Source organism: Eriocheir sinensis, chromosome 41 (genome assembly GCF_024679095.1).
Source record: "Eriocheir sinensis breed Jianghai 21 chromosome 41, ASM2467909v1, whole genome shotgun sequence".
Classification (NCBI taxonomy): domain Eukaryota; kingdom Metazoa; phylum Arthropoda; class Malacostraca; order Decapoda; family Varunidae; genus Eriocheir; species Eriocheir sinensis.
In genome coordinates this window covers 15675182-15702646 of record NC_066549.1, presented here as the reverse complement: position 1 = coordinate 15702646, position 27465 = coordinate 15675182, and the positions used below count along the sequence as shown (strand labels likewise).

The 27465-nt window shown below is 40.9% G+C and overlaps 1 protein-coding gene across 3 annotated transcripts in view; it reads right to left on the bottom strand.

The window, feature by feature from the left end:
• LOC127009730 (beta-1,4-N-acetylgalactosaminyltransferase bre-4-like) overlaps positions 1-27465 on the bottom strand; it is a 168546-nt gene that overhangs the window by 39211 nt on the left and 101870 nt on the right. For all 3 annotated transcript variants that reach the window (XM_050883103.1, XM_050883105.1, XM_050883106.1), the window contains 2 exons: positions 12740-12976; positions 12310-12493 (listed from right to left, as the gene is read on the bottom strand). In XM_050883103.1, the coding sequence (XP_050739060.1) occupies positions 12310-12493; positions 12740-12976 (421 nt within the window). The remainder of the gene's footprint in view (positions 1-12309; positions 12494-12739; positions 12977-27465) is intronic.

The window sequence follows — 27465 nt, the reverse complement described above, 5'->3', positions numbered from 1 at the left end:
AGCCGCCATGATGCGCGGCACAAGCCGCCATGATGCGCAGCACAAGACGCCATGATGCGCGGCACAAGCCGCCATGATGCGCGGCACAAGCTGCCATGATGCGCAGCACAAGCCGCCATGATGCGCAGCACAAGTCGCCATGATGCGCGGCACAAGCCGCCATGATGCGCGGCACAAGCCGCCATGATGCGCGGCACAAGCTGCCATGATGCGCAGCACAAGTCGCCATGATGCGCGGCACAAGCCGCCATGATGCGCGGCACAAGCTGCCATGATGCGCAGCACAAGTCGCCATGATGCGCGGCACAAGCCGCCATGATGCGCGGCACAAGTCGCTATGATGCGTGGCACAAGCTGCCATGATGCGCAGCACAAGCCGCCATGATGCGCGGCACAAGTCGCCATGATGCGCAGCACAAGCCGCCATGATGCGCGGCACAAGTCGCTATGATGCGTGGCACAAGCTGCCATGATGCGCAGCACAAGCCGCCATGATGCGCGGCACAAGTCGCCATGATGCGCAGCACAAGCCGCCATGATGCGCGGCACAAGCTGCCATGATGCGCAGCACAAGCCGCCATGATGCGTGGCACAAGTCGCCATGATGCGCGGCACAAGCCGCCATGATGCGCGGCACAAGCCGCCATGATGCTCGGCACAAGCTGCGAGAGCCCTTACTTTAGCAGACGACGCCATGTTGATACAGGGCAAGTGCTTTGTTTACGTTGTGGATGTGGAAACGGGCAACTAACCTTGGCCATGTGTGACGCACACCCGGAAAATTTGGATTTGCTGGTTGTCCAAGTGTGATACTGCCTTAAGGCAGCGAGGCCGCTGACCAGGTGAGCGCCAGCGATGACGTCATCGGACTCCCAGCGAATCACAAGCGTGTTTTCAGAGCTCAGCCAATTGTAGGTTTTTTTTTTTAATGTGAGTGATTATTTTGAGTAATTATCAAACCCAAAAGTCAGACCCACGTGTGCACCAAATAATTTTTTTCATATTGGTTACTTTATTCAATTAGCGCGAATTCAGTTAGCGCGACCGCGTTCATCCACCTAATTCTCACGCTAAATGGGGCTCTACTGTATGTATGTATGTATATATATATATATATATATATATATATATATATATATATATATATATATATATATATATATATATATATATATATCAGGCGGATCCAGAAAATCAATTTAAATATGGTAAAATTTCATACGTTAGCGACAGCCTCAAAACAGTGAAGGCCAATGGATAGTGATGGGGTTCTTTGCTTACATTCCGTAGCTCCCAAGCAATCAACATATGTAAATGATTTTTTATATATATATATATATATATATATATATATATATATATATATATATATATATATATATATATATATATATATATATATATATATATATATATATGAAGTGCAATCAATATTTCAGCTGGCAAGCAATAACAAGAAACAATTCAAATTGTACATCCAACCAGTGAAAAGGCAGCTCTGAACAGGTAGAAATCATCACCATACGAGCATTCGAAGAAAACTAAACGTTTATTTCGATATGTAAGCAGCAAGGGTGACCATAATACAGGTCATGTATAAATTACAAACCTAACCTTTACAAAAAAAGAGTTAATATGTAAAATTAGACACAGCTGAAGATAAAAAGGAATTCTTATAGGGGTTCTTTTACATGGGATTGAGGTAACACATTTGCAAAGATTGGCTGATCTAAAGAAATATATTTACAAATTCCCAAGTATTCAACAAGTGCCTCACTAAGCAAAGAGTAGTCGGCATTTTTTTTTGCCTAATTTGCTTATCACTTTCTCGACTGAAATAGGGATATCATAGTGGACACAGAGGAGGGCAAGTCCGTTCAGGCGCTCTTGGCCGACGGTACTCCTCAAATAGGTTGTCAGCCTTTTCAATGCTGAGAAAGACCTCTTGGCTTCCGCGTGGGAGACTGGAAGCGTCAACAGAGTTTTCAAGAGAATGGTGAGATTGGGGAACATGCTGGTGCTGGCGTGTGCCTGGGCTTCTTTGATAGTTTGGAAGACTGGAACAGATAATGCCCAGCGCTCCGCTTCCGCCTTCACGAGTGTCAGGGATTCGATGTTGAGCTCGTAGAGCTTCGCCGCTTGAAGCACAGCCGCAACATCCGTTTCGGGGCCTTTGAGGAGTTGCTTGAGCTGAAGTGCGACAGGCACTGTGTCGTCGCCGAACCGACTCTTCAACTCAGCCAAGACATGGTCCACGAATGGAATGTACACCTCCCGGCGGTAGTACTCCTCAGCATTCTCGCACGGAACATTTGATCGCTGGGTCTGTCGTCCACAGAGTCGTGGCACAGGGATGGTGTCATGCGATGACCCAACCTCGACCAAAAGCTCTTCCGCTTTCATGTACACGTCGTGGAAATGATTCAACGCATCTGCCCTGAACTTGGCAAAAATGGTCTTGATGCCACGAATCGTGGCATATAGGCTGACACCAGGTCGCCATCTTTTCTCTGAAGAGTTCGGCTCGGCTCGAGAGTATGCGCTAATATACACTCCACTACAACCAGTCCATTGAGAAAGCGGGGAACACGTATGGCGATGAGAAGGAGCCCAGTGGTGGCGTCAAATTCTACCTCGAGAAAAACAGCGATGACAGACAGAAATTCAACGAAAACCAGCACTGCGTAATGCCTCTTCAGGGCCCTCACATGGGGGGGGGGGGGACATATGCCCGGGGGCGGCCCTTTTTGGGGGGCGGCAATTCTAGCCTGGACCTGCCGCCCGCAAGGCTGACAAAATAATAATAATAATAAAAAAAGGTCAAAGAAGGCCTGAGTAGTTTACCATAATCGACAATCTTTGCATTAAAATCAACAAAATATGAAATATTTTCCCTTATCCTTCCTGCAATAGGGATATTAAATACAAATTTTAATTTAAATTAATTTAATTTAATTTAATTATACGGCACACACAGCAAAAGCATCTTTTATTATGCATACCGGTATCCTATAATCACGTTGCCCAAATTAGGGTCATAGGCAGTAAAGATACCTGGTGGAGGTGGGAAGTGGTGATTGGGGGAGGGGGGGGGGGGAAGTCACTGAGAACTTTGCCCTGGGGTGGCACTTAGGCATGTAAGAGCTCTGTGCCTCTTAATCCACCTGGTGGGCCACAGGGGAACAAGCTTTTCGCACTTGGCCGAGGTAAGCTTGACAACCTCTGTGAAGCGGAGAGAGTGCATATTTGAAGAACGAACGAAGTTGTACACCTCAGTCAGTGTTTGAAGAGTGATCTTCACTTCCTTGATGTCACACGCCTTTGTCAGTACTAGATTCTGCTGGTGGTTAAAGCAGTGGATTGGCTTGGCCAGGGTGTACTTCTTCATGAGTACTGCGGCACACCCTTTGAATTTTCCCATCATGGCACTTGCTCCATCGAAACCAAGTCCCCTGCACTTGGCCATGTCCAATCCGAGGTCTTCAACGGTGCGCAAAAGGAGACAGGCTAAACCTTTACCGGTGAGGTCTTGGGCGTGCACAAAGGCAAGGAAGTCTTCCCTTAATTATTTCCTCTTCGAAGTGCCGAATGATGATAGTGGCCTGCACTAAAATTCACTTTCTGCTTGCATGTGAGGAATGAGGTCACATAGATATTTTCCTAGGCCTTTAAATCTTGCTCTATAATATTCAGTATACAATTCCGTAACTCAAATACTGAAAATAAATAAAGAAAATCCTGAGATCTCCAGAAATGCAACAGAAAGGTACCAGTTTTCGTTTTGACCCTCTCAGAAAGTGGACATTTTAGCAGATGGGGGGGGGTGGGGAGTCGTCCGACATCCCCGGCCCCTCCCCCCCTGGGTACAGCGTACTACGGCCCTGTACGAGTATATAGATTGTTAGAGGAGTGCGGGGCCCATAAGAGCGCGGGGCCCTGGGCACGTGCCCGTTGTGCCCTGGCCCTGCAGGAGAGTGAAAAATTACATCAGACACCGAAAAAAATTAAATCTTACCTGAGCATCCCGTCCACCTCCGCATAGTAAAGCCCAAGGAACTATAGAGGAGGAGTTTTTTAAAGTTTGGAGGACAGCGTCCAGAGCTATCTAGCGGCGGCCGGCTTCGCTCCCCAGCTCTCTAGCTTTTTAGGGGTATCTTAAATATATTTTATGTTTTCTCAATTCATGGGTATTTCAAATATTTTAGTTATCCTAATATTTTTTGGGGGGGCCCGGGCCATCTGGCTCCCCACCCCCGTATCCGCGCCTGCATATGCCTACAGCCGACGACACATTCCGTATTATAGTTGCAGCACATTATAGGTGAGTCAGTTCTGTATCCACTATCCGTATACACTCGAGATTTTGGGGGGTGCCCAGGCCCCCCCCCCCCTTGTATCTTCCCCTGATAAATATATAAATATAAATAAATATATATATATATATATATATATATATATATATATATATATATATATAGGCAACTCGATTTACGCGAGTTTGGTTTATGCATTTTTTAAATAACGCGGGGTCCAAAATCCAAATAAATTTCAGTTCTTCCCGCGCGTCACTTGAACAACAATACAGTACCCATGCTGCCATGCTACTCAACAATAGGGGTGGGCAGGTACCGGTACCAGTACCGGTACTAACGGTACCAGCTATACGGTACAGTACCAGTACCAGACTGCTCGGTACCGGTACCAATACGAGCCAGTCGCTCATGGTGTCCCTCATTTCTTCCTCACACGAGTGAGGCTGAGACTGAGTGCCTGAGTGGATATCTCGGTGATATGGATATTCTCTCTCTCTCTCTCTCTCTCTCTCTCTCTCTCTCTCTCTCTCTCTGAATGAAGTGAATATTTATTTTTCGTTAGAAACCTAGCTCTTGTTTGATTTACATTATTTTTTATTTACGTGACCTCTTCAAGGACACAATACTCGCGTAAATTGAGAGTTACCTGTATATATATATATATATATATATATATATATATATATATATATATATATATATATATATATATATATATATATATATATATATATATATATATATATATATATATATATATATATATATATATATATATATATATATATATATATATATATATATATATATGTAGAAAACCCCTTAGCGAGATCAATTAGTGTGAACCGCAATTAGCGCGAGCCACCATCTACCAAGAAAAAAATTAATTAGTGCGAAAGCCTCAGTTAGCGCGAGCAGCCACCAAGACTGAATTTTGAAAATTGTGCCAAGCCACCATGATGCGCGGCACAAGCCGCCATGATGCGTAGCACAAGCCGCCATGATGCACAGCACAAGCAGCCTTGATGCGCGGCACAAGCCGCCATGATGTGCAGCATAAGCCGCCATGATGCGCGGCACAAGCCGCCATGATGCGCAGCACAAGCCGCCATGATGAACGGCACAAGCCGCGAGAGCCCTTACTTTAGCAGACGACGCCATGTTGATACAGGGCAAGTGCTTTGTTTACATTGTGGATGTGGATTCTGGCAACTGACCTTGGCTGTGTGTGACGCACACCCGGAAAATTTGGATTTGCTGGTTGCCCAAGTGTGATACTGCCTTAAGGCAGCGAGGCCGCTGACCGGGTGAGCGCCGGCGATGACATCATCGGACTCCCAGCGAATCACAAGCGTGTTTTCAGAGCTCAGCCAATCGTAGGTGTTTTTTTTAATGTGAGTGATTATTTTGAGTAATTATCAAACCCAAAAGTCAGACCCACGTGTGCGCCAAATAATTTTTTTCATATTGGTTACTTTATTCAATTAGCGCGAATTCAATTAGCGCGAATTCATTAGCGCGACCGCGTTCATCCACCTAATTCTCGCGCTAAATGGGGCTCTAATGTATGTATGTATATATATATATATATATATATATATATATATATATATATATATATATATATAGATATATATATATATATATATATATTTATAAAAGAGCTGGGCACTTCCGATTATCAGTCCGATCGTCCGATCTTCCAATCTGATCGGAGCAGCAATTGGCGATTGGGATGCAAAGATTGGATCATCTTTGTAAAAAGTAATCGGACTGTGGAGATCAGAACTTCACAAACTAACTTCCGATCACCAATCACAGAAAAAAAATGTGGTCAACGTTGTCATAGCAACAACTGACTGCGGACATTTTGAAAACCTCATAACTCACTTCTTAAAATTATTCTTATACACGTTGCTAAATAGTTACTTCAATAAGCATCATTATTTATAATATTAAGTGATAATTATTGATCGTTGATTTATTTCAGAGGGGTTGTAAATGGTCGGCCTGAAAAATATCTTTATTTTTTATTTTTGGCTCATAAAATTCTGTGAATTTTCTTCTTTCTTTTGATATTTGAATGAATATGATGAAAAAATAATACAGTGGTATGCAACATGTAATGCAATGCAACGTCCTGCAATGACGTTCCGTGCGGCGCCACTGTTTTGCAATTCAGGTTTTCACCCATTTTTAATTGTAGGATTTTTTTTCCGTGGTCTGTCATGATACTCTTAGGTTCTCTCACACCACTAGTCAAGAAAATGAAAAATTTTAGCAGTCACTAACATTTCGTATTTATCCGTGAAAAATCAATTATATCATTTCTTATCATGAATCCAAGAAAACACTATGTATCCACCTCAGATATCTTTTGAATTATATTTTATTGATTTTTCACAGTAGAACACTGGTTTTCACTTTGAAATATGGCAAAATATGGTCAAATTCGAGTACAAGTATTTATGACCCCGTAAAAAAGACTTAACATTGGGTAAATAAAGCAGCCTGTGTACACATCCAACGGAAATAAGTTAAGGACACAATGCCTGCTTTTTTCTTCATATCTTGATGTATATATCCTGTGGATTTCAAGTCCCTAGGTGGAATAGGTAAAATACACAAAATATTTCAACTTCATCGCTTGATATCTCAAAACCATGATTTTGCACTTTAAAAAATATCTCCTCCTTTGCACTTCTTGCTATAGACATATTTCTTACTGCAGCTTATGAAAGTATGTGTAAGGAATAAAATCCGCTAATGAAACTAATGTTTGAAGTTGATTTTTATTATGAAAAATGTCATTATTTTATTATTTCATCGAACTCTAAAATATATATTTTTATTATTGTATAAAACCAAATGATAGCAAGCGTTAATCTCCCATCCTTCCTGATTAAAATGCCTATTGAATGAAAAAAATCGGCCCATGAATAGGGGAGGAGTTACATTTACAATATAAGGAATATAACATAGGATTCGAGATTTTACAACCCCTCCTCCTGGTAAGGTATCATGATGTGAATATGACTACTATATGTTACTATAGTGACAATCTATCAACTAATTTGAGCCCTGGGGCTTGGTCCTTGTTTGTTACGTCTAGGGATGACCTGCGCATGGCAATCTGTCACTGTTAGTCTGTACGTAATCTATTTATGGAATATATAGATATATTCATAATACGACAGCATGGTGCTATGAATGGCTTGGGATTTAAGGGAAAGACAACGACTCTGTAAACTTTCCATTTCACTCGTCACCTGGCTCATGCAACGCTTCCAAGTGAAATGGAAGGTTTACAGAGTCGATGTCTTTCCCTAAAATTATTACCTAAATACATTGTGACGGGTGATGGGTGATGGGAGACAGTGACGTGTGAGGAGGAGGAGGAGGAGATAAGACAAGGAAAGTAGCCAGAGAGGAGGAGGAGGAATGACTTAGTATACATTACTTTTTCTTTTTAGGAATCATGGATAAGTTTGTGATCCGAACCCGATCTCTGAAGGGAGAGGTTAGGTAAATTGAATTAAATTCATAAATTGATTACGTGAATTGACAATTGGGCAAATCTTTAGAATTCCAGTTCCACGGGAGGGTCGCAGAGACACGCGAGTCCTCGTCGACAGACAGACTTGGTCGGGTAGACTGCGGTCGCCGATAGAGTCGGTCTGTCGGCACCCTACTATGGGCCGCCATTGGCAAAGGCCCGTGCTCCCCCCTATGGGGAGGGAGCAATCTTTGGAGGAGGAGGAGGAGGGAGGGTCGCCTGCCACAGTTGCCAGTTATGCACTTTCTGCTGCAGTGTTACCACCCTCTAATGGTGGCAGCGTCAGTTTCTTTCCGGGAAACTACAAGACCACCCGTTGGGCTCTGCCACGGGAATCCTTTGTTAAGTTAAGAACATAAGAAAATAAGGTGGCCTATACAAGGCAGCTCCTGTGAGCCCAATGTGGCACTGCAACCCAAACACCACACCACACCATCCCGTATCCTGCCCCATATCCCCCCGCAACAAGAAGAGGAGGAGGAAGGTCTCGCGAGACAGAGCAACATGCCGCCTAGACCAGGGTTAACCCTGACCTAGACCACAGCACCAAACTAATGCCCCATACCCCTCCCATCCAAGAACGTATCTAACCTCTTCTTGAATGTATGTACAGGTAGCTCTCGATTTACGCGAGTATTGTGTCCTTGAAGAGGTTGCGTAAATCAAAAACAATGTAAATCCAACAAGAGGTAGGTTTCTATCGAAAAGTAAATATTCACTTCATTCAGTGTGGAAAGAGAGAGAGAGAGAGAGAGAGAGAGAGAGAGAGAGAGAGAGAGAGAGAGAGAGAGAGAGAGAGAGAGAGAGAGAGAGAGAGAGAGAGAGAGAGAGAGAGAGAGAGAGAGAGAGAGAATATCCATATCACCAAGATATCCACTCAGGCACTCAGTCTCAGCCTCACTCATGTGAGGAAGAAATGAGGGACACCATGAGCGACTGGCTAGTATTGGTACCGGTACCGTACCGTATAGCTGGTACCGGTAGTACCGGTACTGGTACCGGTACCTGCCCACCCCTACATTGTTGAGTAGTGTGGCAGCGTGGGTACTGTATTATTGTTCAAGTGGCGCACGGGAAGAACTGAGCTCAGCTGTGTGGCCGCGGCGCCATGTGAGTCCAGTTGCGTGTAAATTAAACATTTATTTATATTTTGGACCCCGCGTTATTTCAAAAACGCGTAAACCAAACTCGCGTAAATCGAGAGCTACCTGTATCGTGTTGGCGCTCACCACATGACTGCTGTCTATTCCACTCATCCACCACTCTGTTGGTAAACCAATTCTTGCCTATGTCTTTGTTGAACCTGATCTTATCCAACTTAAACCCATTGGTACGTGTCCTTTCCGGCTCACTCATAATCAAAACCATATTGCTTATGTTCTTGTAACTCCCTTATTTATGGACCAATTTATTTTATTCAAAAAGCTATTTGATCAGGAAGGATAGGAGATTAATGATCACTATTGTTTGTTTTATACAATAATAAAAAAAATTCCTAAATATCGATGATAAAATACTAAAAAAATAGACAAATATTTTTCAAAAATCTAAATCAACTTCAAACAATAGTTATAATAGCAAACATAATTCCTTTTTCATACTTTCATAGACTGAATAGAAAGGGTAGACTTAAATAAATGCCTACAATAAGAAGTTAAGATACCTTTTTTTCTTTACCATGTCCTGTATACCAAGAGGAAAAATAAAAATATTTATAAGCAATAAGTTGTTACTTATTTGAAATTATTACTTGAAGAACACCTAAAATAGGTGTTTCTTGTAATTATTATTTTATAAAAAAAAATTCATTATAATAAATTTTTAATGATCGGATGATCGGAATTAAGTGATCGGAATAGCAAAACTTAAAAAATTATCGGATGATCGGAATCGGATCAATTGCCCAAAGTAATCGGATGATTGGGGATGGGAACAGCAAAAAAGTGATCAGTGCCCTATATAATATATATATATATATATATATATATATATATATATATATATATATATATATATATATATATATATATATATATATATATATATATATATATATATATATATATATATATATATATATATATATGTATGTATATATATAGTCATAGTCGTCCCTCAAATAGTACGGGGGTTAGAGACCCAGGACACCCGTACTATTTGAAAATCCATATAAAATTAGTGCCCTCCCTAGAAACACTCACGGGCTGCGTTTGAGAGAGGGAATCGGGACTCTCGAAACGTCCCGAGTGCTCTCAAACGCATGACGCGGCAGCACGAGTTGCCAACTCGGCACGTCTGCTGGCTCCCGGCTTTGAGAGGTGGAGCGCCTTCGTGCTGTGATGACGTCACCAGCATATATGGCAGCCAAACAAACACATGTAAGTGTTGCCATTGCATTTCACCTCTCTGTGCCACCATAACCACGGCAGCTTCCTTTTCATCTTCTGTTGTAAGAGTTCGTCAGCCAGGACAGCTAGTAATGCATGTTAATCGTCTCCAGGAAGATCAGCGTACGCCATTTTGCTGCGAGTGAGACGCTATTACAATAACAACGACGAGGTTTAGTAAAAGGACGGCCTTTATCTCCACTCTTGCAGCACTCTTGGAGCACTGGCAGTTACTGCGGCAAGAATTTCTTTTACACTATGATAGATACAGCGAACACTGCTCTCATTCACATGGTATGCTCTCCCTACCGCAACGTAACTCATCCCAAAACGTAACTTCTCCTAAATCTGAATTCTTCTGCAAGGTGAACAGCTTTCTCGAATGCTTTGTGGTGCTTTCAGCGGGTGTTTTGGTAGAACAGTGTTGCCACTCACGCCATGGCTACTTGGTGCGACGAGCGGGAAATTTAAAAATCCTAAAAAAAATCTTCCATGACAATCCGTAACCAAAACCGTACTATTGGAAACCGTACTATTTGAGGGACGACTATATATATATATATATATATATATATATATATATATATATATATATATATATATATATATATATATATATATATATATATATATATATATATATATATATATATATATATATATATATATATATATATATATATATATATATATATATATATATATATATATATATATATATATATATATATATATATATATATATATATATATATACACAGTAGAGCCCCATTTAGCGTGAGAATTAGGTGGATGAGCAGTCGCTAACTGAATTCGCTAATTGAATTGAATAAAGTAACCAATATGAAAAAAATTATTTGGTGCACACGTGGGTCTGACTTTTGGGTTTGATAATTACTCAAAATAATCACACACATTAAAAAAAAAAAATACGATTGGCTGAGCTCCGAAAACATGCTTGTGATTCGCTGGGAGTCCGATGACGTCATCGCCGGCGCTCATCCGGCCAGCGGCCTCGCTGCCTTAACCCATAAGCGTCGGGCTAAAGGATTATTGTCGTCCTCCCAGCGCGTGGGCGGTGTTGATAGATTTTGGAAAATAGGTGTCTTTCATCAATGTCCCGTGTGGCAATTTCAAACGAAAACATAATAATATATACTACTGTTTTTTCATCGCCAATCCTTCCTCTCCACGGTGAAATAAATCTGAAGTGTCTAGGTTGCAGCACGGATGTTGGAAAGAGGTGCTAGTTTTGGCCAAGCCGAGCGCGTCGGGTGGCGGGAACTCCCGTCACCCGACGCTTTCCACCCGAGCAGGAATTCCCATCATCCGACGCACACGGGTTAAGGCAGTATCACACTGGCCGTTTTCTTCTAACCGTTGTGGCTACTGGCAATGCCTGTGCACCCATCCGGGAGCGAGTTGTCGGTTCACCGTAACCTGGTGGTGTCACACTGGGCCATTTTCTTCCCACCGCATTGGCAGCAGCTTGGACAACCGGCAAATCCAAATTTTCCGGGTGTGCGTCACACACAGCCAAGGTCAGTTGCCCGTATCCACATCCACAACGTAAACAAAGCACTTGCCCTGTATCAACATGGCGTCATCTGCTAAAGTAAGGGCTCTCGAGGCTTGTGCCGCGTATCATGGTGGCTTGGTGCAGTTTTCAAACTTCAGTCGTGGTGGCTGCTCGCGCTAACTGAGGCTTTCGCGCTAATTAATTTTTTTCTTGGTAGATGGTGGCTCACGCTAATTGTGGTTCGCGCTAATTGATCTCGCACTAAGTGGGGCTCTACTGTATATATATATATATATATATATATATATATATATATATATATTAGCACTAACTTATATGATTGTAAGGAAGTCATACCTATCACTGGTATGTATCAGACATTATAAACGATTTTACAGAATCATCATGGTCTTGGTTCGGAAGGTGGCTAGGTACTTCAATACTTTAAGTTTGTCACTATGTTTCTTTAACAGTGGGATTACTATTTTATATTATTAGTATGGAAAAAATTCTTCATACTCAGTTTGGTCTTACCTGTACTTCATGGTGTCAATAGCAATGGACATGTGTCTGGGCTGCTCTGGACATGTGTACAGGTTGCGATCATCCTCCAATAGAAGATCAACATCATGAAAGATGAAGCAGTTGAACGGGTAGTGCTTGAGGGCTTCCAGAGCACCAACATTCATCAACATTGCTCGATTGAACTTGCCTGTACCTGAGACATAACACTACAGTTCATTTCATGGCTTTCATCCATGGATTTGTAAGGCTCAGCAGCATACTTAAGTATCCTTAAACACTCAAAACTTTAACATTTCAATCTCATCATTACAATGCAAATAATCAGTGGTGGTGGAAAAAGAAGCTTGAAAGAAATATTTGTATGTATAAATATAAAAAAAATGTATATAAATTGAATTTAGTTTTTGTCATATTTTCCTGAACATTTTTGCCAATTTACCTGCCTGCTCCACCACAAAGATGGTATAGTCGACCTGCTGGCGCTGCAGAATAGGATGCAGGTGATGAAGAAGAACAGCCAGGTGATTGACACGGTCTCGGTAGGGTATGATAATGGCAACCTTGTGGCGTGCAGTACAGTCTCCAGGCTGGTAATGGCCCCCTGGTGCAAGCTCAGGGTGAGCACGTTCCTGTTCCTCTAGGATAGGAGCACTTTTGTTCACCTTGACAACACCCACTGTGAATCATAACAGAGATCCAAACATTAAATTCACACACACACACACACACACACACACACACACACACACACACACACACACACACACACACACACACACACACACACAAACACACACACATACACATGAGGGCGTACAACACAGGTGTTATGAAGTTCGTACCAAAATACAGACCGAGGGAGAGGGCTAAAAAGGACTGGTTTAATGCAAGATGTGCAAAGGCAAAAGAAAAGAGAGACAAAGCATGGTCAAGATTGAAAAGAGACAAAAATCAAAGAAACAAAGAAGACTTTAAGGCAGCAAGAAATGAGTACGTGAAAGTGAGACAGGAAGAAGAGAAACGATACGAAAAGGATATTGTGGAAAAGTGTAAAGAACAACCTAAACTATTTTATAGATTTATAAATGGAAAAATTAAATCAAGAGAAACAATTGAAAGACTGACTGAAGAGAATGTAGAGATCAAGGATCCCAAAGGCATGGCGGAATTATTTAACAAAAAATTCCAGCAAGTGTTTACCAAAGTATCAGTATTTAATGAACCACAAGAAAACAACTTAGATGTATACATGGAAGAGGTCAAAATAGATAAAGAGGAGATAAAAAAAACTATTGTGGGAATTGGAAGAAGGGAAGGCCATGGGACCGGATGGAGTTTCAGGTTTTATACTTAAAGAGTGCAGAAATGAGTTAGTTGGCCTGATATATGACATCATTAGGTGCTCAATAAAAACGGGCACAGTGCCTAGGGAGTGGAAGAGGGCAGAAGTGGTACCTATATACAAAAGTGGAAAAAAGGAAGAACCCCTAAATTACAGACTGGTGTCTGACCAGTGTAGTATGCAAAATATGTGAGAAATTAACAAAAGAACAATGGATAAGATTTCTAGAAGAACATAATCTAATCACAAACAATCAATATGGGTTTAGGAAAGGCCGCTCATGTGTGACAAACTTACTGAGCTTTTACTCAAGAGTGACGGACAAATTACAGGTAAGAGACGGATGGGTGGATTGCATTTACCTAGACTTAATGAAAGCATTCGACAAAGTTCCACATTCAAGACTGCTGTGGAAACTAGAAAATAAAGGAGGAATGAGAGGGAAAATGAAGTGCTGGATGGAAAGCTACTTAAGAGGAAGAGAGATGAGAACCGTGGTTAAGGACACTAGATCGGAATGGCGAACGGTGGAAAGTGGAGTGCCCCAGGGCTCGGTTTTAGCACCAGTACTCTTCCTAGTCTATATTAATGATATGCCAGAGGGAATAAACAGCTACATGAGCCTGTTCGCAGATGATGCTAAACTGCAAAGACATATAAGAAACAGTGAAGACTGCAAGGAGCTGCAAGAAGACCTAAACAAGATTTGGAAATGGAGTCAGAAATGGGAGATGAAATTCAACGTGAAGAAATGTCATGTTATGGAAATGGGAAAAAGTGTACAAAGACCAAAATGGATATAAAAAATGGGAGATGGTGAAATATTAAAGAAAGTAAATGAAGAGAGAGACCTGGGAGTAATAATGCAAGATTATATGCAACCAGAAAGTCATATAAATCGGATCTTCGGTGATACATATTACATGGTGAGAAATATAGGTATAACATTCTACTACATGGACAAAGAAATGATGAAAAAATTAATAACTACTATGATCAGACCTAAATTAGAATACACAGAAACAGTGTGGTCTCCACATATGAAGAAACACATAATAAAACTAGAAAGAATACAGAGGATGGCAACAAAAATGGTTCCAGAACTGGAGGGACTGACATATGAAGAGAGACTAAAGGAAATGGACTTACCAACACTAGAACAAAGAAGACAAAGAGGAGACCTAATACAAATATATAGGCTATTGAGTAAAATGGAAGAAGTAGATAACGAGAAATTGCTACTAAGAGAGGAACCTTCCAGCAGGAATGCTAGAGGACATAGTAAAAAGTTGAGGAAGGGAAGATGCTCAAGAGACATAAAGAAATATAGCTTCCCACAAAGAAATATAGAGGTTTGGAACAGACTAAGTGAAGAAATAGTATCTGCAAAGAGTGTGCAGAGCTTCAAGGAAAAGTTGGATAATTATAGATACGGAGACGGGACCACACGAGCGTAAGCCCAGGCCCTGTAAAATTACAACTAGGTAAATACAGAGCATTGGCAGAGGCAGATGTGTAGCGTGGACAGTCCTCACCCAACTACCTGTGCTGAAATCAGTTGATTCGCTGAAACTTGCTACATGAGCTGGAGGTGGGCGGAGAGTTAGGAAATAGTGACCACAGAACGGTTTGTTTTAGCTTAGACTGGGCGGTAACCCGCGAACCAAACCCAGTGTTTGTGCCAGATTTTAGAAGAGCAAATTACGAGGGGCTTCGAAGACATCTTGAAGGGGTAAACTGGGATAATTTAGGGATTCAGGAGGGCCAGAACTGTGGGTTGGAGAGCCAGGAGAACCAGGTAGAAATGTCTTACAATAATTTAGTTAGAGTAATAGCAGAGGGGCAAGGACAGCATATACCACAGCGAACACTTAGAAAAGAAAACAATGACCCTAAGTGGATGACTCATGGACTAAAACACGAGATAGGGTTAAAGAAGGGAATTTATCAGAAAATAAAGAATGGTGAAACACATCTCAGGGGTCGGTATGTCGTACTATCTAGATTAGTGAAGAAAAACACCAGGATAGCAAAAAGGAATTATGAGATCAAAGTAGCAAATGAGGCGAAAAGTAATCCTAAGGGCTTCTTTCAGATGTATAGAACAAAAACAAGGGAGAAAATTGGACTGCTGAAAACAAACACGGGAGCTAGTGCAAAATTACGAAAATATGAGCACATTGCTGAACGACTACTTCCTTTCAGTATTCACACAAGAGGATCGAACGACTATTCCGGAAAGGGTTCAGGTGTATGAGGGCGGGGATGGCGATAAATTGAGGGATATAATCATTACCAGGCAAGTAGTTCAGGATGAGATAGATAAGCTTAAGAAGAAAAAGTCCTGACGGGATATTTCCGATGGTATTAAAGGAATTAGGTGATGTACTCAGTGACCCACTAACCGACATCTTTAAGATGTCGGTAAATACTGGTTATGTGCCCAGCCTATGGATAGTAGCTAATGTGACGCCAATTTTCAAAAAAGGAGACAGGTCAGCTGCTTCAAACTATCGCCCAATTAGCTTAACATCGGTTATAGGCAAGATGCTGGAGTCCATAATAGCCAGGAACATTCGGGAGCATCTAGAGAAACATAGCTTAATTCACGACTTGCAGCATGGGTTCACTAAAGGTAGGTCATGCCTCACCAATCTCTTGTCCTTCTACAATAAAGTATTTGAGGTGGTAGACAGAGATGAAAATTATGATGTAATCTATCTTGATTTTAGTAAAGCGTTTGACAAAGTTCCTCACCAACAACTGTTGCTTAAATTACAGGCTCACGGAGTAGAGGGTAAAGTTTTGAACTGGGTCAAGGCGTGGCTTAGCAATATGAAGCAAAGAGTACAAATCAATGGTAAAAGATCTGACTGGGGATGTGTTACGAGTGGGGTCCCACAAGGTTCGGTATTAGGTCCACTTTTGTTTATTATTTATATCAATGACTTAGATACAGGAATTAGTAGTGATGTCAGTAAGTTTGCAGATGATACCAAGATCGGTAGAGTAATTGAGTCCGATCAGGAAGCTAGTATTCTCCAGGATGAACTAAACAGATTGTATGACTGGGCGGATAAACGGCAGATGGAGTTCAATGTAGGGAAGTGCAGTATTCTGAGTGTAGGTAGGAACAATCCCTCTCATAACTATTGCTTAAAAGACACTCTCATAAGCAGGTCTGGGTGCAAGAGAGATTTAGGGGTCTTAGTGAGCTGTGATCTCCATCCAAGGGCACAATGCATTCAAGCTAGAAATCGAGCAAATAGGGTACTAGGATTTATTTCAAGGAGCATAAGCAACAGAAGCGCTAAAGTCTTCCTCAAACTATATTTAGCATTAGTTAGACCTCATCTTGACTATGCAGTTCAGTTCTGGTCACCTTACTATAGAATGGATATCAAAATGTCAGAATCAGTGCAGAGGAGGATGACTAAGATGATTCAGGGGTTGAGAAACTTGCCATACGAGGAAAGACTCAAACAGTTAAACTTGCATTCTCTAGAAAGGCGAAGGGTGCGTGGAGACATGATCGAGGTTTATAAATGGATGAAGGGCTTTAATAAGAGGGATATTCATAAGGTTTTGTTGGTAAGAGAACCGGGTAGGACACGAAGTAATGGGTTTAAACTGGATAAATTCAGATTCAACAGGGACATAGGCAAAAATTGATTTACTAACAGGGTGGTGGATGAGTGGAATAGGCTTAGCAGTCATGTGGTGAGTGCCAATACAATTGTCACATTCAAAAATAGATTAGATAAATTCATGGACAGCGATATTAGGTGGGGTTAGATACACAGGAGCTTAGGTTCAATGGAGCTGCCTTGTACAGGCCTACCAGCCTCTTGCAGACTCCTACATTCTTATATTCTTATGTTCTTATGTTCGTCTGCTACCTGTTGTTGTGTTTTGCAGGCCTGGGCGATGTTTAGTGGGTTGGGCCCATCACCTATTTTGACCGGTTTGTAGGATGAGTGGGAGGGATGATGATTTGGAGTGGATAACACCAGGAAGACAAGGAAATGGACCACGAAGGACGGGACTTAGGTCGGATGAGTGGATTAGCAACGAGAGTGGAGATGAAAGGTACGATCCTAGATTCTCTAGATTTGCAAGTAAGGAATCGGCTATATACAAAAAAATTCTGCTTATGGAAAGGAAACTAAACAAATGGATTGGAACAGTGAAGAGCAGAGACGAGGAGGACTTGCAAGATAGGGAACAACAAAGGGATCTCTGGTCACTTGTACGTGATTTAGAAGACAGGGAAAAAAAATTTATTAAAAAATGAAGAGTTGAAAGAGAAGAGGGCAAAATATGAAAAAACGATGAAGGAAGGCCTAGGAGTAGCAAGAAAGAAAAATGAAGACCTGAAAGCAATAGTAAGCAAAGAGGAGCGGAGGGTCAGAGAGGAAGTGTTGGGTGAAGTGAAGACCTGGAAAGTTGAACATGAGAAAGCTAATGTAAACCTCAAGGAAGTAATTGAAAAGCAACTGAAAGAAGAGAAGGAAAATGCAGAGAAAGAGGTGGTCAAGGCTTTAAAGAAAAACGGAGTTAGTAAGAGATGTGGCAGATAAGAAAAAGTGTTATAATATTTGGAATGAAGGAGAAGAATATAACGTATAAACCAAAAAGGGAAAAGGAAGAACTAAAATCAGTGAAGGACCTACTTAAGAACTTGAATGATGAAGAAAGACAAAACCTGGAGCAGAAGGTAGAAGAGATTGTTGGGCTGGGTCCTTATATAGAAGGGAAAACAAGGCCAATGAAAGTAAGACTAAAATCCCAGCAGGTAACAGAGGAAATACTGTATAGAACAACAAAACTTTAAGAAATAGATGAAAGGAAATATATATAAAGAAGAATAGAAATGAGGAAGAAAGGAAAAAATGGAATGACTTGCAAGCAGAGGTAATGGAGAAGAATAGTGCAAGAACAGACAAGGAAGAAATTTTTTGGGGGAGTTTTGGGAGACAGGGTAAAGAAGTGGTATATGTATAAGGGAAAAGACAAAAGTGAACAGAAACTAGAAAAAATTGGAACAACTAACGGTTTAAGTGTGATGTATACCAATGTAGATGGGATAATACCTAGAAAACTGGAACTACAAGACTACTTAAAGGTAAAAGAGCCCAAGATTGTGTGTTTAATGGAAACAAAGCTAAAAGAGGACATTCAAATAGTGTTTAACAATAACTGCAATATATGGATGAAGGATAGGAGGGGTAAAGGTGGTGGAGGAGTGATGATAATGACGAGAAAGGAGTTATTAGTGAAATCAGTAATACATATATGGAAAAGGAAAGGCAGAAATAGTGAGTGTTAACTTGATGTAGTTTGAGTAGGTTACTCAAAGCAAATAAAAGAGTCTTGTTCGTTGGGGACTTCAACTGCAAAGAGGTACATTGGGAAACATTCAAAAGTGGAGGAAGTGAGATGGCATGGGGAGAAAGATTTATACAACTGACTATGGAAAGCTTAATGATGCAGTGGGTGCCTGAGAACACAAGATACAGGAGTGATGACGAACCAGCGAGACTGGACCTGGTGCTGACAAAGGGAATGCACTTGTTTAAATGAATTAAGATATGAGTGTCCCATGGGAAAAAGCGTTCATGTAATAATAGAGTTGGAAACTGATGAGGAACTCACTGAGAAAGATGAATCATACAAAGAAAAAAGGAGAAACTATAGGAAAGCGGACATAGAAAATCTCAAGAAATATTATGAAAAGATGGACAATGAAAAGTTAAAAAGAACAAATGAGGTGCAGGAAAAGTATGATATTTTCATAGAGGCATATGAGACAGAAGTCAAAAAACATGTCACATTATATAAATCAATAGAAAGAGGAAAGCAAAATTGGTTTAATGTAAAATGTGCAGGTGCAAAGAAAAAGAGACAAAGGATGGAAAAAATGGAAAAAAAATAAGAACCAAAGATGACTTTAAGATAGCAAGAAATGAATGTGTGAAAATAAGGAGGGAGGAAGAGAAAGGATACGAAAAGGAAAGAAAGTTTGGAAAGTTTTGTTTAGTTGGCGCAACATCTGTGGCCAGAGAGAGACAGGAGGGGAAGGAATTATAGGAAAAGGGAACAGATCCCAGGAGACGGGACACAACCCCTGATTAATACGTGGTAGTACCCATTCACTGCTGGGTGGACAGGGGCGTAGGGTATCGGAAAAGCCACCAAAATTTTTCCAATCCACCTGGGAATCGAACCTGGGCTCTCTCGGTTGTGAGCTGAGTGTGCTAACCACTGCACCACGAAGCTCCCGATACGAAAAGGATATTGTTCATAAGTGTAAGGAGGAACCTAAATTGTTTTACAGATTTATAAATGAAAAATCAAACCAAAGGAAAAAATAGAAAGACTGAAAGATGGAAATAAGATAATTGAAGATCCTAAAGACATGACTGAGCTACTAAACAAGACGTTTCAACAAGTTTTTACAAAAGAATCAAAATTTAATGATTCACAAGATGAATGTTCAAATGGAGGAAGTAATACAGTAAACCCTCAGTTATCCGGGTGCACCGTATCCGACCTCGCCCGTATCCAGGAGTTTTCAAAAATGTGATTTTTTTCCAAAAAATTCAAAAAAATTGTCGCACACCGCCAAAAGTCGTTCAAATTTCCCGCACAATACCTCCAAGCTCTGCCTGGGTGACGTACCGCACCACCAAGGTAAAGAGATTCTCTTTACCTTGTGCACCACAACACAACAAGCGCCCCGCACGCCATTGTTTACGTTCACCATGGCCCAGTTAATTGCTTTTGCGTGTGTGTCCTACCTTCTCCTGGCATTGCTTTGCCTGTGTGTGGTGTTTGGGGCGCTTACCATGGCGCCGATGTATATAAGTCAGCAGGGTATACAAGTGTTAATTACCCCGTTTGGAGTGAATCTTAACAAAACACCCACGTCCTTGGGGCCATGGCGGGTGCTGACCAACCCCGCAACGCCCTGACAATTTTTCTTAGGTTACCTAAGTCGCTAATTATCGTTTGCAAGAGACGCCACAACGCCCACGCATTCACTGTGGATGGGGAAAGGCTTGCCTACACTGACGTTAGCATAGATAATGTAATATTGCAGAAAACAAGGTAAAACATTCTCGTGGTGGCGGGGCAAGGCGGCCAGTTTGACGAAACCCGTAACATTTTTTCGTTTTTACGGCTATAATACATCCTTCCTGCACTCATTTCATATATCCACGTGTGCGCAGGCGTTAAGGGGTGATGTGGGCGTACGGACGTGAGCTTAAGTAGCTCCGTTTGTGAGATAATAAGGATATATATTTTCAGGGTGAGCGGGGCGGGGTGGCAGTGCTGCGGCTGAAATGTACCCTGACCCGTAACATAACTTTCTTTTCTACGGCTATAAGCCTATAACATATCGTTCCTGCACTCATTTCATGTATATACGTATGCACTGGCGTGGAAGGCTGTCATGGCCTTACGGGCGTGATCTTAAATACCTTCGTTTGTGCTGATGATATATTAAATGCGGTAGGCGAAACTTGTTTTTTTGGGTACGTAGACTTAACCTACACCATATCCGAGTTTTTCCCATATCCGGGTGCCCCTGTGGCTCTATTAACCTGGATACCAGAGGGTTTACTGTAGTAACTAAAGAAGAGATATATAAAGTAATGGAGGAGCTGGAAAAGATGAAAGCAATAGAACCAGATGGAGTTTCAGGTTTTATTTTGAAAGAATGTAGAAATCGGCTGGTCGGACCGGTATATGATATAAAGTGCTCAATATCAACTGGTAAAGTACCAAAGGAATGGTGAAGGGCTGAGGTGGTCCCTATTTATAAAAGCGGGAAAAAGGAGGAACCTCTGAACTATAGACCAGTATCATTGACCAGTGTAGTTTGTAAAATATGTGAAAAAGTGATAAAGAAACAATGGACAAAATTTCTAGAATACAATATAATTACAGAAAAACAGTATTGCTTTAGACAAGGGCGTTCATGTGTAACAAACTTATTAAGCTTTTACTCGAGTTACGGACATAACACAGGAGAGGGATGGATGGGTAGACTGCGTGTACTTGGACTTGAAGAAGGCTTTCGACAAAGTTCCACATACAAGACTACTATGGAAGCTGGAAAATAGAGGAGGATTGAAAGGGAAAATGAAGAACTGGATGTAAAGTTGCTTAAAGGGAAGAGAAATGAGAACAGTGGTAAAGGACATGAAATCGGAAAGGAGAAGTGTAGATAGTGGAGTGCCTCAAGGATCGGTACTGGCACCAATACTTGTCCAAGTATAAATAAATGATATGCCGGAGAAAGTAAATACAGTAGACCCTCGATATAACGGACAAATTGGGAGGGAGCTTAGTCTGTTAATGCTGAAAGTACGTTATAAGCAACGAAAAAATAAAATAAAAAATACCAACAGACCTAATAAACGTAGATATATGTTGTTGTTTTTTATTGTGTATGTTATCTGCACGTTGTCTATATAGTCGCACCTGGCAATGGACTGTGGGGCACTGAGGCCACCAGGTTGGCGGTGGGGCCCTGCGGGGGAGCCGTATTGTTACAGGTATAGGTAAAATTGCGCCAATCTCGCACTGGCAGATGAAACTTTTTTTTTTTGTAGTTTTCGGCATGTTATGAAATAATCTAATTTGTCACAAATCATTAAACGACTGACATTTTAATGCCTATTGTACACCCCCCACAGCCCGCAGCTGCATCACAAAATAACTCTGAGAGATGTTCAACTTGCTTACAGTTTCTACATTTCACTCACTGCTTACAAAGATCACAAGTGGACAAACTAGAACAAAACTAGGCAAATTAATGTTTTTCCTGCCATGTATTCCCCCAGTGTGCATTCGAGGTGGACAGCAGAGCGACTTATTTCTGCAAGCAGGTAATTCTTGTAACACGGGCTGGCGAATTGGACCACGCATGCCGCTGCAATATACCCGTCCTACGCTGCGTATATCTGCGCCCCACACCGAGTGCCAAATAAATTTAAACTAACCAAACATAACTTAACCTAACCTACCTAACTGGGGCCTTACTCCCCTCAACCCCCATAAGCTGTGTCAGTACCGACACTAACAAACACTTGGCTATTTTCCATTACATTTACGTCCTGGATTGATGCAAAAGACTTTCTTGTGGTATAAATACAGTCTTCATTTGAATGGAAACCACGAGGAGGAAAATATTTCATCATGTGAGTTAAAAAGACTACAGAAACTGAAGGACGGGACAGCAGAGAAAGGGAGGAGGGTGAGGTGGCCAGCAGATGCTATTATCGTTTCCGGGAGCGGGTGGGTCAAAAACTATTCTGTTGGTCCGGGTGGATTTCTGACTGTCTGACCTTGTCCGTTATATCCGAAATATGTTATAAGCGGGTCCGTTAAATCAAGGGTTTACTGTAGTTACATGAGTTTGTTTGCAGACAATGCGAAATTGCTGAGACACATAAGAAATAGCAAAGACTGTTAAATTCTGCAAGAGGACCTAAATAAGATTTGGGATTGGAGTAAGAAATGGGAGATGGAGTTTAATGTGAAGAAATGTCATGTAATGGAAATGGGAAAGAGTGAAGGGAGACAAAAGTGGACATATAGAATGGGAGAGGGAGAAATATTAAAAGTTCAAGAAGAGAGAGATCTGGGAGTGACAATACAAGATAACCAACAGTCTGAGAGTCATGTAAATAGGATATTCAGTGATACGCATAGAATGGTAAGAAATATAAGAATAGCATTTCACTACATGGATAAGGATATGATGAAAAAGATGATTACCACTAAGATTAGACCAAAGTTGGAATATGCAGAAACGGTGTGGTCTCCCCATAAGAAGAAACACGTGAAAAAACTAGAAAGAATACAAAGGATGGCAACGAAGATGGTTCCAGAGCTGGAGAGATTGTCATATGCAGAAAGGTTAAAGGAAATGGACCTGCCAACAATGGAACAAAGAAGGGAAAGGGGAGACCTAATACTAATTTACAAATTGTGGAATAAAATGGAAGAAGTAGATAATGAGGAGTTGCTACTAAGAGAAGTAAGAAACACCAACAACACATGAGGATACAGTAAAAAAATTGAGAAAAGAAAGATGCTTGAGACAAAAAATATAGATTCCCGCAAAGAAACATAGAGGTTCGGAATAGACTAAGTGAGAAAGTAGTATCGGCGAAGAGTGTGCACAACTTTAAGGAAAAACTAGACAAGTACAGATATGGAGACGGGACCACACAAGCATGAGCCCAGGCCCTGTAAAATTACAACTACTAGGTAAATACAACTAGGTAAATGCATGGCAGCGACGGTGAAAAGTAATAGTGGAAAATAGCAAAAGGGCACAGAAAAGCAAAATCAGGGAAAGAAAAGAACAGAAAACACCTAAGTTCAGGGTGAAGTGTATAAGTGCCCACTGTGAATGTAAACACAGGTGGGGGTAATGGCGGTAGTGGTGGCCCAGCTGGTGGCGCCTGAGGCAACGCCAGTACAGGTGATGATGATCAGGTGTCCTGGGTGTGATGAACAGGTATGTGATAATGATCAAGCAATGTTGTGTGACTGCTGTAAAAAGTGGTACCATATTCATTGTGAAAAAATGGAGAAGAGTACATATAAGGTCCTAATGAGTATAATTGATAATGAACAATTACATTGGTACTGTGGTGGTTGTAATGTGAGGATTCTTGGAATTTCACATGATTTGGAGGCTACTCAAAAGCTTGTTGCACAACTTAAAGACCTAACAATAAAGCAGAATGCTAGAATTACTGAGCTTGAAAATACTATTGCTGATAATGGTTGTGCTACTGGCCAAGGAGTTGAGGGTGAATTAAAAAACTTGTCAAGGAAAATTGATGTACTTAATGGGACAATTTCTACTCTCACATGCTCTAATGACAATAAAGGAACATATGCTGACATGATTAAGAAGAATCTGCTTGTTATCAAATCCCAGGAACCAACTACTAAGATTAGTGACAAAAAGAAAAAAGTTGCTGAAGTGCTAAAGCATATTCCTATTGTTGACATTATATTTTCCCAGACTGGTAACCTGGCGGTTAATTCCCCGAATGAGGAGTGTAGAGACAGTGCAGCGACATTGATTCAAGATAATGTGGGTGGTGCTGTGACCAAGAAAATAAAGAAAATGCAGCCAAAAATCATGATATGTAACGTACACAAAGAGGAGGAGGATGTTATTGATGCTGTTATTGAAAAGAATGTCTACTTGCAATAAATTTCTGATGTGTCTCAGAAAATGACACTGTTGTTCAAGAACACAGCTGTGAGTCATACAGCTCATTATATAATCAAATGTGATCCTGAAGTTCGTAGGGCAATTCATGATCACGGTGATAAAATTTTATTGCGCTGGGGTAGATATCAGATTCGGGATAGATATCATGTGTGGACATGTTATCATTGTCAAAGGCATGGCCACACCTTAAAAACTGTAATTTTAAGGAAGATGATGTTGTATGTGGTATCTGTTGTGGTAATCATAGAACTGGTGACTGTTCCTCAAACACACAGAAATGTATCAACTGTGTCAGACAGAAGAGGGAGGAGGTAAATCATAGTTAATGCCAGATGTTGTAAGGCTTTTACTGCTGAGTTAACCCTTTCCTTGCTAAGCGCTAACAACGAGACTATCCCCCCAGGTGTGCTCGGGCACCCCAGCAAGGGAAGGGGATCTCTTTTATACCGCTATATCTCAAAAACTATTCATCACAGCTACAAAACAAAAACACCATTGGAAAGAGGAGGCCAAGATCTATAAGATTCGGTTAAGTAAGCCTCTCCTGCAAATGTACAGGCACGTTCAGGGGGTGTTGCCTGTGAAGACGTACATTTACACGTGCGCGACGGTCAACTGTAAGGCAACTATACTGAGTAGATCTCTTGATGATGGGGTTCTGGCAGGGCAGTATTGCCAACTGCAAAATTTACAACTATTTTGGTCAAAATATCAGTCATGTGATAGGTGAAGCTATGCAAAAATGTCGCTATATTGGACAACAACATCCACCAGTTGCTCGTCCGTAGATTTTCCGCGCTGGGCTGATATGATTTTCCACCAAAGTTAGTGGAAAACCCACTGAATTGGCAATGCTGTGGGGTGAGAAATAGTGTTGGAACACTCATACGCAGCAAATTTGAGTGCAACTGGAGCTCGCAGCGAGCGTTTAGCACCACCGGCAAGTTACGCTAGTGCGTTTAGCAACGAAAGGGTTAAGTAAATTGGCTTCTATAATGGATCATGGATTCTAGTTCTACTATTGAATATTTAAATTGTGATTTTGTCAACCCCTTCAACACGAGGACGCGTATACTGCATCCTTGCGTGCCCCGTACCATATCTGAGGACGCGCATACTGCGTCCTGGCGCGCTTTAGCCAATATATGAGTTATTTTATCTTTATATTTATGTTTACATCTCAAAATTATCAATTAATTTATGCTTCTTTATGTGCACCATTTAATTCTGCATGTTTTCATATATAATACATGATGATTATGTTGAGTTTATGACCGAAAACTTGTTATAGTCAATAGCAAAACATTTGAAATTTGGCGCGTGTGGCGATCCTGGATATGGCATGGGACGCTGTTTTGGCCCGGCTGTAGTGAGTTTCTTTATGTGCACCATTTAATTCTGCATGTTTTCATATATAATACATGATGATTATGAGTTTACGGCTGAAAGCTTGTTACATTCAATAGCGACGTTTGAAATTTGGTGCGCGCGGCGATCTCGGATATGGTGCAGGGCGCTGTTTTGGCCCAGCCATATTGAAGGGGTTAATATTCAATCTGTGGGTAACAAGACTATTCAAATTAGGGAAATATTAAATGAGCAATCACCTGATATTTTAGCTATTTCTGAGACTTGGTTGAATGAGCATGACACAAGTAGAATTACTGAGATGACACCTGCTACTCACACTTTCTTTCAAAGCCCCAGAGAGGGCAGACGAGGGGGTGGTGTAGGTATATATTCCTGTCGAATACTTTTTCTCACCTGAGGGTGTTGACACAAGTGAAAGTATCAAGTTTTGAATATATTGAAGTTAATTTTAAGCATCAAAACCAGTGGATAGCATACCTTGTTATTTACAGGCCACCTTGGTCAAGTGTTAATCTCTTTTTTGATGAATTTAGTGCATTGTTGGACTCAATTGATATGGTTTCTTTTAAAGTTTTTATTGTTGGTGACTTCAATATATGGATGGATGATCATGAAAACCATACCTAACACAGTTTCTTTTTGTGAGCTTCTTGAATCTTATCAGTTGTCAAACAAGGTGAATACAATAATTTCATCAACTGGCCATATGTTAGACTTAGTCATTAGTGATGATGTAAACAATCTCATAGGGAGGGTGGATGTTGAACACGAATTTACCATTTCCCCAATTCACAAGCTTATAACATTTAAATTATTATTGCCAATATGTAAGGTAACTAAGAAAATTTATTTTAGAAATAGGGTGGGTTTCTCTGCTGTTACGTTTATCAGTGAAATTAGTCAGAATTTTATGAAGATATGACTGGAGAGTGTGTTCATAATGATTTGTTATTTAAATCAAATTGTGTGAATTGTCTTACTGACGTTTATAATTAGGTGATTAAGACACAATATAACAATGTGTGTCCGATCCTAGAGAAGGTCATTACTGTCAAGGATAGATCTCCCTGGTTTAATGGTGAAATTTTGACACTGAAAAGAGAGAAACAATGTAAGGAATATAAATGGAGAAATGAGGGGTCTGTTGTGGCCTGGGAGGATTATAAAAATGTGAGAAATTGCT